Genomic DNA, 12,030 nt, shown 5'->3' with positions numbered 1-12,030 from the left:
AATGGTCTTGTGGGGTAATTCAGACCCGCTCACTGCAGGACTATTCGCTCCCTTGTCTGATGGTCGGGTTTTGTGCATGTGCAAATTTGGGGAGCGAATGGCTTTGTCTAGTTTCACACTCGTTGGGCCATTTTCTTAATGGTGGGTAGGAAGGGGCGGCCTTGTAGCAGAAGCTGGGAATACCCCTGCCGACACCGGCGTCTCGATGTCAAATGATTCGGCCATCTCCATCCGAGATAATAGTAAATAGACTTACTTTTATCCATGAACAAATGGAGAAAAAAATAATTAAATGGTGAACAACCATTGAATGATTTTTTCTCCGTGCGGCAGCATGATAGGGAGCATATTCGGGCACATGGGGGGGACGTTCGGTGGGGCTTTGGGTGGAGTTTAAGTACTTGCTAGACTGCGAATGCACGCAGCCTAGCGAACATGTCTGAATTACCCCCTTGGCCTCTTATCATATGCTGGCTATTTTGTATTGACAAGCTTTTTCTGTTTTACCCAGACTTGACCCTTGGAACCATACGTATTTGAGAAATTTTGTAAGAATTATTGCATTCATTTTATAGTTAATGTTTAGTTTTAATTATACTGTTTATATCATAAGTGCATATGTTTGGTTTTGTCTTTTTGATGAAAGTTGTAACATATGACATACTCTATATTTCTAGGTGACCTCATCTTATCAGACGTATCCATCATACACGCCAGTAGGTAATTCATAAAAATGTTCTTTACATTTCAATTTGAATATCTTACAGTATTTTAAACATTTTAGTAATATTTCTGTGTTTTATTACTAGTTTCAAACCCCACTGAACTGTCCTTTGTTGATTTGGATGCTACAACATCATTATTGCCAATCCATGATGAAGGGACACTTTACACTGGATGGATTTCCCAGCCATCATCTTTTCAACCTTTAACCCAATGGACAACATGCCCAGAGTACATCTCACATGAAACCATCAGCTGTCCTTACCCAGGAGATATGTATGTCCAACCAATGTGCCAAAGTTATACCGTGGTTGGTGCACCTTCTGTCTTGACGTATACCTCGCAACCTGTTCTAACAAATTTCACAGTAAGTGCTAACACTATCAGATTGGCTCTTTTTACCTTCTTGCGCAAAGCTCCTTAAATAGTGGAGTTGTTCCAGTGTTCCACTAGTTGTTGGTTTGGGCTCACCTAAGATACTGATGGCTTTTCCATAATTCTTCTCCACCGTGGAGGTGGTGGACTGCACAGTAGGACAACCAAGGGCCATCCACCATAGTCCAATCATCTGCTACAGTAAGTGTCATCAGGTTAAAGCATAATTCCTGCAAACAAAAATTATAAAAGTTATATCACAACTTAAAAGGTAATAGGTAAAAATTTGAAAATACAATGAGGTAAATGCCATTATCACCTTCCTTTAAGTGTGTTTTGATTATGTGGACAGTCATTATAACTACTAGCAAATTATAAGTAATTAGAGAACATTACTTGAACAAACTTTGGACCTTATTGTAATCGCCTGGCTCCCCTGCGTGTTCGCGCGGGGGAGCGATGGCGAGCGACTGTGCATACACATATACTGTGATGCGCATGTGCAGCCGCTTGGTGTGAGCGAGCACGGCGGACTGCTTGTTCGGCATCCCGTTCGCACCTAGCAGTGCGTGCGAGGGGCATGTGGCAGCATTGATGGGGTTTCATGGGTGTTCCCAATTTCTTGATGATTTCTTCCCTGAAAGCAAGCTGCGAATAGATGTTTATGTTAAACATCCATTCGCATACGTGCTGAGAATGGGGTGTGCAAGGAGGGGCAGGATGGCCCGTGCTGGCAGCGTTAAAATGACACACAAAGCTGCAAATTTTGCAACTTTGCGTGTCCACCAGAATAACCTCCTTTTAGTGTTGAGGCAGCTCAATGGAGCTTTGGTCAACATGATATTACATTTAGTAAATTTAGCTTCTAAAGATGAAAAGTGGTGAGGTTGACCATGGCATCCAATCAGATTCTGTCTATCATTGTCTATAATGCAATTAAAAAATTATACAGCAAATCTGATTGGTTGTTATTGGCAACATCATTTCTTTCTGGTATCTCCTTTTATAAATTCACACAAGCAAGAGGGCTGGGTTTGCTAAGGTGGGAAGCCAAACCCAGCACTCATGTCTCACCAGAGAACTCAGCGGTGTGGCAGGGGGCAGCTGGATGAACTGACAGCCGCTGTTAACAGAGACCTCAGCGGCATTTCAGCACAGGAATGGCAGCTTTAGAAGCTAACAACCACTGTCACCAGAGAGTTCAGCTGCATGCCAGCATGGCAGGGGGCATCTTGATGAGCTGACAGCCGCTGTTAACAGAGGCCACAGTGATTTTCCGTTACTCTGGTGTGTGTCGGCTTCCGCACCCGCGGCACTGCCACAGTTAGAGGAGGCAAGTGGCAGTGCCACTTGTGTAGGAGCCGCATCTCATTACGAAAAGAGCCACATGTGGCTCAAGAGCCACGGGTTGGCCACCCCTAATCTAAATGAAGTGTTGCTTTTTTCAGTTTTTCATTGCATCAACAAATGTAATATAAGATCTGCCTAAAAATTGAATAATTTCTATACAGGAATTTAGTAGAACAAACATTTGAAATGTTTTACATATCGAATCTCCCCGAAACATGGAAATTTAGGCTTTTGGAAAGTATTAGGTGGTTGGTTTATTACGGACATTAACATAAATCTATTATATTATTACATTTGACAGACAAGAAACACTGCTCCATGTGTTACAACTCAGCTTGAATATACAGATCAGCAAACACCACTGACTTACTTCCCGTGGGCTCAGACCATTCCAAGCCTTCCAGCAGCAACTCATTCCATGCCCTACCAGACAGCTTCACCCACAATCCAAAGCCCACAGTTTGTGCCCATACCTATCTCTCTACCAGATCCTGTGCCAGAAGAAACTGACGAATCAAGGCGAGCCATTAACAATATGTCAATCGAAAAATTACTACACGGAGATGAAGAGAGCGATTCTTATGTTTTACAACATACTTTGTCTATTGGCGATCTTTAAGTTGTGTCTTCATTGAAATAACTTAACGATATATTTAATTAATTGTTAACAGGGGTGATGGAATTCTAAATCAATTTAAAAAATACTTTGAAATCCCATTGCCTAAGTATACCATGGTTTGCCTTTATAAAACTTTTTAAAACCAAGTTGGTGACCACCTTGAACAAAGTATTGGAAATGCAATAGATCATAATTGGTTACATATGATACAGGTTGAGTATCCCTTATCCAAAATGCTCTGGACCACGAGCATTTTGGATAAGCGATTTTTTGGGATTTTGGAATATATATTTTTTCTCATACTTACCTGGTCCCCTGGTCGTGCCCTGATGGTCCCCTGATGTCCACAGTGTCCCCGGCGTCCACGGCGGCCTTCAGGATCCTCTTCAGTGGCATCTCAGGTCCCAGGGGTGCATTGCGCGCCCGCGCACTCAAGCAATGCACCCCTGGGACCGGAGATGCTACTGAAGCGGATCCCGGAGACAAAAAAAAAAGAAATATTCTGAAAAACCACGGTTTTCGGAATATTTCGGTTTTTGAAATACACGGATAAGGGAGAGCCGACCTGTAGTAGCAAAACAGTCTATATAGTTCAGAAAGTCACTGGTTATTCCACATTCCTGCTATGCAAGCTATGAGCCAGTAGCACACCGTGGGAATGATTCATTTAATAACGGGGAACGAGCAGTGACGTGCCATCCTCTGGCATTGCAAGTTTTCCATCATATCCCATCAGTGGCGTAACTATAAATTTTGCTCCCCCCTGCCAAAAAGTTTGTGGCGTGCCCCCCCCCCTCCAGGCTCCTCTCCAGCGTGTTTCCCCATAACGGAGAAGCTGAAGCAGGAGAGAGGAAGAGAGACCAGCATACACTGCTGCTTCCCTTGTCTCCGACGCATCCCAGGCCCCCCTAGCATGCCCATCCTGTACACAGTAGCCAATAGCTGGCTCTGTGTACAATCAATTGAATCATGGCATGACCCGTGCTGTGGCTGACTCACCTCCAGTGCTCAGTCAGTGGGCAGCGGCAGGCAGCAGCATGTCGGTGCATCGAGCAGGTGCCGGCGCCCACACAGACCCCACTGCTGCTTGCTCCCCCAAGTGGCTGCTGGGGCTGCCTTACAGTAGTTACGTCACTGTATCTAATAGGTCCAAGGGGAAACTTGCAATGTTAGCACTAAAGTACAGTAACAGTAACAAAATTAATTCTTCTCCCACAACAATGACAATATGTGAGGATCTGTATACTGTAAATGTCCTTGTGTAATAAAAACTTGTAAAATGTGAGTTTCTTTATCTAAGGTATTTTGGGGCCGATTCAGGGGTTTGCGCATGCACATTTCTGCGCATGTGCAAACCCCAGCAGCGAACGGCTTCGGCGAGGTACACCCTTGCGGGGCCATTCGCTGCGGGGAGGGAGAGCCATGGGCGGACACAGGGTCGGACCAGGAGAACGGACAGTATTTCAAACACTGGGCGTTCCCCTGGAAATGCAATGCCTGACTTATTTCCGAAGGCAGGAGAATTCATCATCAAATGATTTCTCCTGTAGCGAACACATCCCCTCAGATGGTGCCGAGGCGATTCGGCAACGTGCGGTGGGGGGCGTTTGGCTGGACAGCATTAAGCTGCTCGCTAAGCAGCGAATCGGGCCCTTTGTGAAGAATTGACAATATTTTCAACAACAACCCCTCCCCCCCCAGAAATTACTTATAAATCTCTGATCAAAAAGTTCCAGCGTCAAATTGCTTCCATTTAAGACTAGTGGATTTTAAAGTGTAAGTTAACAGAGAGCTGTTTCCAATGATCATAAGGCACATTGAAAACTAGTTCATTGAAGCTACTGTCAATAACCTAACATATATGAACAATCAGGTTTAATTTCTACTTACCAATCCCTGGTCTTACTTTACCTACTACTAATAAAAACAGTTAAATATTTTTTTTTTAAACTGAAATTGTTAAATATGTTTTACTGACTCTTCTAGAAAAGGTGAAACAATATTTTATTTAGTAAGCTGAAGAAATAAAATTGTTTCACATTGACTATACCTAAAAATGTGATTTTATTTAAAATGTTTGCTATGCTAAGTATAGATATTTATTTGAAAATGCAATAAAGAGCAATAATTTGTGTGCTAGCATTTTGATCAATATGTATCATGCCTACCTGACCCTCTCCTTCAGGGAGAAAATGCTCTGTTCCTGGACTTCCCTGGTAATGTATGATGGCCATCACCTGTGGTGAGCTAGGTAATTGATAAGAAAGGTGTTTCATCACAGGTGATGGCAATCCTACATTATCAGGGAAGTCCAGGAACAGAGCATTTTATCCCTGAAGGAGAGGGTCAGGTAGGCAACCCTGATATGTATTGTAACACTGTAGGGGACCTGGATGCCTTTTCCTGGGGTAGAAGGCAGTAAGAAGCAGCTGAGAAATCATACAAGTCCAGTCTTTGTGGTGCAACTGGCCGCAACCAGTTTTATTAAGCAGAAAATAAAATAAGCATCAAAAGAAAATACCTTGCCTGTCCGGCACTAACTAAACACAAGATGTTCCTAACTGTCTCTAAACAAAATACAAAGTTTTCCAGTCAACACTGGATGGCTCACTTGTATGAGGCAGCTTGTTCCTCACACAGAGATTATGCAGTCTCCCCAGGCAGTCTGCCCAAACTGATCAGTCCAGCAGCTCTACATGGGCCTTGCACAGCTGCAAGTGCTGATTAGCCCTCTGTGAGGCCAAACACCTGAGCTGCGCTTTTACTCAGCTTTAACAAAAAAAGAAACATTCTCATGGAAGTTTTCCTGTTTCTAAAAGGTGTAAGACAAGAACCTGGGACAAATATACCTGCCCTCAAGCACTATTCCAGTGTTCTTGTCACAGTATTCCAATTCATTTGTTTTCTGGTAAAAAAAAAATCACCAAACTTGAACTCCACTTTGCACTAATCGACTTGGTTCCGCACAACACCCCCTTCCACCGCGCACACCCACCCACCCATACACCTGCATGTAGGAGCTTGTCCATTATCTCATAGAAGAGGCATGGTCCCCCATTGTGATGTTCTCCCCATCTCACACATTCTCATCCCATCTTGTGTCTTTCCAGCTCTCACCAACCCAAGTGTCCCTCTATCCCCAGACCATACAAATATCTCTTTAGCCCTAGAACATTCTTAAAATAATGCACACTAATATATATAATATCTTAAACAACATAAATGTATCCCTACAGGCTCTATCCCTGCACATACTGGTGTATCTGAAGCCACCACACTTACTTTTTGTGATTTTCCCCTCTGCCTGCTGCCATGGCTCCTCTGCTATGTACTGTATGTCTCAGTGGTGCTACATGACATCATGAACCCAAAATGCAGGGTCCATTACCAGTGCAGTGAAGCTGGAGCTGCAATAAAACTGCTGCTGCCTGAAACTGCTTATTAAATATAGATGTCCAGTGTGCCCAGATACAATTTCCCATTTTGAGCAAAAACAAACTTTGGTTCAGATGAAATAAATTTGAAATGCTGGTCTCCAAATATTCTTTATAAAAATATATATAGTATTTTGAGGATTTAGTATTTTGATGATTCCATTCAATTTTTTTAGTTACAGTATACAATGATTTTATATCTAAAAACGGATGTACCCAGGCAAGTTCTTCCTTTGCGAAGGAAGAACTTGCCTGCGATCAATTTGTATACAGCTGGAAGTTCCTTTAGCTATTGTTGGTCGCTCAGATATATTAATAGATTATTCTTGCCAGGAGAGAGAACATTTATCTTCGGTATAGTAATAGTATATTAGAAAATACCAAATATCAAATTCATGTTATTGGATATATAGGTATAAAGTTTCACTGCAGTAAGAGTTCTGTCAAAAATATGTAGATTAACATCTGGGTACATCCGTTTATCGATAGAAAATTGTATACATCTAAAAACTAAATAGAATCATCCAAACACTCGTGGCACAAGCCACACACCCTGTACAGCCCACACCCCCCACATCACTTGTCACACCCCTTGTGGTGACTCAAAATAGTCCCTTCATAAATATCAGCTCCAGGCCCATTTGGACCTTAATCTGGCACTGTGCGCATGTGAGACGTTTGCGCGCCTTGCTGCAAATGGGGAGCATGAGCATCACACGCACGTGCACCGGAAGTAAGGATGGCTCATGGCTCCATCCGTACAGGGCCGGCTCTACCACTAGGCAGCTTTAGGCAGCTGCCTAGGGCGCCAGGATCTGGGGGGCGCCACCAAGTCTGCAAATCAAAAAATCAAAGCTGTCTATGAGGATTCTTTTTGTACATAATGAAGGTGGCTGCTGCGGAACTCCGAAGACCTCACCTCCATACTTTCCCTTGAGGCATACTTCCTACATTGCTGCCCCCTACTCCTTGTACTCTATTGTGGTTGGCAAGGGGGAGGGTGCAGAGGAAAAGCAGGGGACTTGGCCACCTTCCGGGGGGGGGGGGGTTCATGGGGATTGGATGACCACATGATCTAAAAAAATGGGGGAGAGTAGCTTGAAGTTTTGCCTAGGGTGCTGAGAAGTCTTGCACCGGCCCTGCATCCGTAACATGATTTTGAGGCAGATTGAATGTGGGGAACAAAGGATAGTTCGGAGACAAAGATGGCACCTGGGCAGCAAGCTTGCAGGGTGGGATTGATTGTTGCGATAGTTATATTTAATTAAATTCCTTCCTATCTCTTAAGATATGTTTGTTAAATATATAAATGTACTTATGCTAGGTACACACCAGAACGATCATGATCGTGAGCAGATTGTACGATGGTTGCACGATCTGTTGGATACATGATCTGCACACGATCTACACATTATCCGATCATAATCTGTCCCCAGTTGATAGGATCTCCAAAATGACGAAATGACCAGCTGGGACACGCATCGGATCAGAATCGGATCTAAAACATTTACATACAATCAGTCGAAATTTCATCGAAATTGATGGGATTGAGGCCAAATCGTTCTGGTGTGTACCCAGCATTAAGTTGTAAGTTTTCTTGTTTAGATTTATTTGGCCTGTTCCTTATACAGTGTGTACCATTTTTATGCTTACTATGTTATCCCAACTCTGGCATTGGAGCACAGCAAAGAAACGTAATAATAATCAATAATAATAATATTGATAACAATGTGCAGTAATACATTTTTTACTGTAATCCTGTACTTACTATTAAGCAGAATGAAAATGTTATTATTGCAGTAAGCTCCTTTACGGATTACAACATTATGGGTGGAAGCCATAAATTCAGTTAACAGTAAACGTGAAATATCCCATTTTCAGCCTGTGGCAATATAATGTGTGATGCGATAATCCTGAATGAGATCTGCATTCGTGCCGCCTCTATAACCACAGACAGAATGTAAGCACTTTATAGTCATTATTTCAAAAGCAGATTCAAATATCATTAAGTCTGTTATGCATACATTTGTAGAGATTTACCTGCCTTGAAATGTAATTAATATTTGATATATATGTATTACAATTCTAATTTTATTTGGCAACATTATAAATGTCAGGATAGACGGAATTATGTTGCCTGTAGGGAAGAGGGAATTTAGCAGAATACATTAGCGTAACTAGGCCACGTAGGTGGTACATGGGATAGAGAGAGATAAATAACCATAGAAATACACAAAAACAGCAGTAAATAGCCTGATTCAGCATTGATCGCTAGGCAGCATACAGGTGGAGCCCCTCTAAACCTTGCCCGGGGATCGCCAACATGCCTTCGCTGGCGATCGCCGGTGCAGAGGCGCTCCATCTGACTCACCCGCACGCGCGTCCCAGTTACAGGACGGCGCCACGGCAGCATCCTGCCCGTCCCCTCTTCAGGGAGACGGGCAAGGATAGGGGGGACGGCGGAGAAAGCTCTTTAGCCATGGTGCACGTGAGAGCGTCTCGTGCACGCGTGCCCCTGGTGAGAACCGGCCGCTGCAAGAAAGAGGCCGGCTCCATCTGTATATATATATATATATATATATATATGCTGCCTAGCGAGGGGGTAAGCACCACCCGCCGGCCGAGCGAATGCCCATCCCCCTTCGCTGAGTGAATGTTCACACTTGCATGCAAATGAATGTGTATGCTTACACATCCGTTTGCATGCATCCAAAGTGGCAAAAAATTATCCGAGGGTCACCGGGTTTGCCCATTCGCAAATAAAAGTCAGTCTAGCCTGTCTTCTATTTGCCACGGACATGACCGAATTCATATGACGTCAGCCGCCCTCCCTGAGCAGGCTTCGACGTGCCTGCATTCACATGGGGATGCCCAGCTTTCTTCTGGGTGCACGCACCGTTTTGTGGACATGCCCAGGAAATGATGAGCATTCCCATGTGACAGCCTACTATCCGCCCCCTTCCCACCCCTGTCTGTGGGAACACCTCGGTGAGTGTGAAACTCACCAAAGGCGTACGCACAGCAGGTCTGCACACGCATATTTTCACCCATACGCATGCACAGATCCGCAAGATGGGTTCCCAGACAGGATTTGGAGAATAGCGAGCCAACCTGAATCACCCACATAGTCAGGGATGGAGAAATACATCATAGGGGCCCCACAGCAAACTCAGAGTACAGGCCCCAATACACTTGTGCGAGGTGTCGCTTCCAGCTCTCCGCTCCGCTCTGCACCTTTTGCTGTTTTTAGACCAAGGTGGGGGCTAAAAAGGGGAATGGGTGTCTCAAAAGGGGGGGGGGGGGCAGACCAGCATAGGCTGCCCTTACAGGGATTTATGTAGGCATTGCTGTAATGCTAAAGTTAGTAAAATAAAGCAATACGTAGTATTTATTGGTGCATTGGGGTAATAATAAAAAGTGAGGTATTGTGGGTGATTTTCATTTTGGTGGGTATATTCATATTTATGAATAATGAGGTTGGTCCAGGCTATTAATATGATGTAAGGGCTAATGATGGATTGTGTGTTCTTTGGGGCAAGTTTACCTGACTCCGACAGATCAGGCTGAGAAATCGGGTGAAAAGCGGCCAAATCGCATGTGTTTGACATCCCATCTGATGCGTGGTCCCGTAACCATCAGATCGGATCCTGAGATGAACCTGATGCGCATAAGATAAATTGGATGCGCAGCCGTCAGAAAACATTGCGGCTGCTATTCATCACTTGTATTGCATCCAATTTCCCGTGAACTCCCCGAGTAGCTCCCCGGGGGTCCGACCTGTATCTAAGCAATATTGCTTGACACCATCAGCGGCAACTGGTTGACAAAGCTGTATGATCAGGTGCGACTTCAATCAGTACTGATTCTGGCAGGATAGTTCAGATTTTGGTGGACATTACTATGCATTCAGGACTACTGTATTTCCTAATTCCAGTCAGTCAGACGGTATGTTCTGCATCATGTTACTCTCCCAGCTCACCCCTGCCACCTCACTAGTGTCTGAGACTGCAGTCATACTGTAGAATCCTTGGGATTTTGTATAGATATTCCTTGAAACACCCCAGCAATGGCAGTAGGAGCCGCTGTGAAGAAGCGCAGAGCCCTCATCTTCAACAACAACAAGCCTTGGTTCAATGCCCAGCACAGACAACTCCGCCGAGTCAAAGAGGAGACCTACAGCTATAGTGACAGAGCACAATACAACCAAGGCAGAAACTCCCTAACAAAAGAAATCAGGCTAGCAAAAAGCACACCAGAGGCTGTTCTTCCTTAGGCAACTGAGGAAGTGCAACATCCCACAGAAGCTTCGGCTCCTCTTCTACTCCACAATTGTGGAGTCTGTACTGTGCTCCTCGATACTGGTCTGGTACGGCTCCGCCAGCGAGAGAGACAAATGCAGACTCCAAAAGGTAGTCAGAACTGCGGAGAAGATAATCGTGACAGACCTTCCCTCTGTCCAGGACCTGTACCTGTCCAGAGCAAAAAAGCAGGCAACGAAGATAGTCAAGAACCAACTACATTATGGCCATGGCTTGTTTAACCTGCTGCCATCAGGCAGACGCTACAGGGCTATTCCCACCAGGTCCACCAGAAGCCTAAAAAGTTACTTTCCTCAAGCGGTTCACCTGCTGACACATGAACTCATGAACACCGCACTGTCTAGTCGTGCCATAACCCTTTGCACATAATCTAACACGGTGTCCCCTCGGAATAACTTTCTGTATGACTGTACCTGTTCCCCCACCTGTTTATATTGTTTATTGTTTATACTGTATGCTGTTTACTTGTTACCCACCTGGCTGCTGCACAGCAAACCGAAAACAAATTCCTAGTATACGCAATTATACCTGGCCAATAAAGCGGATTCTGATTCTCATTCACTTTAAAGACAAAACCATTGATTGCAGTAATGGTGACATGGTGATCATAGTGAATCCTTATGTCACATACTGCAATGCCCTTCACACTCTGACCTTCTTCTGCCACTGCATATGAGGATTTGTCTCTCAGTTCAAATCCTAAAATAATGCTTCGCTGTAAGAGGCATGGGACAGATTCTCTAAGCTTCTAAAGTGATAAAATGGAGAGTGATAAACAGCCAGCCAATCAGCTCCTACCTGCCACATCACAGACTGTGTTTGAAAAATGTCAGGCAGGAGCTGATTGGCTGGCTGTTTATTACTCTCCATTTTATCACTTTTGAAGCTTAGAGAATCTGGCCCTCTTGTTGCAATGGTTGTTGCACCACACAGCAATGCACTTTATTTGCCCCCCCCCCCCCCCCCCCCCCGAGGTAATGCCCTGGGACTTCATACCAAATTATGCCCCTGTAATCAATTCTGCCCCACACAGTTCATTGTCAGGGGGGTCTCCTGCCAGTGCAACTTCTCATTGTCAGACGTTTTCCAGTCACAGTACCTGCAAAATATGAGGGCCCCCTCCAGCTTCTGCAGCAGAAGCCTGTCTGTCTCAATTTCTGAGCTTATATTAAATGGTCCTCACAAAATGGTCACCACCTTTAGTATCCTT

The 12,030-nt window shown here is 44.3% G+C and overlaps 1 protein-coding gene across 1 annotated transcript in view; it reads left to right on the top strand.

Annotated features, from left to right (window-relative positions):
• POU2AF1 (POU class 2 homeobox associating factor 1) overlaps positions 1–5,019 on the top strand; it is a 50,394-nt gene extending 45,375 nt beyond the window's left edge. The window contains exons 3-5 of the mRNA XM_083163184.1: positions 678–720; positions 810–1,090; positions 2,750–5,019. Of these exons, the coding sequence (XP_083019310.1) occupies positions 678–720; positions 810–1,090; positions 2,750–3,067 (642 nt within the window). The 3' untranslated portion in view covers positions 3,068–5,019. The remainder of the gene's footprint in view (positions 1–677; positions 721–809; positions 1,091–2,749) is intronic.
• Positions 5,020–12,030: the final 7,011 nt, after the last annotated feature.

This window comes from Crinia signifera, chromosome 19, assembly GCF_055691185.1.
Source record: "Crinia signifera chromosome 19, ASM5569118v1, whole genome shotgun sequence".
Classification (NCBI taxonomy): domain Eukaryota; kingdom Metazoa; phylum Chordata; class Amphibia; order Anura; family Myobatrachidae; genus Crinia; species Crinia signifera.
The sequence above is the reverse complement of the archived record's forward strand: the minus strand, read 5'-3'. Positions and strand labels throughout refer to the sequence as shown.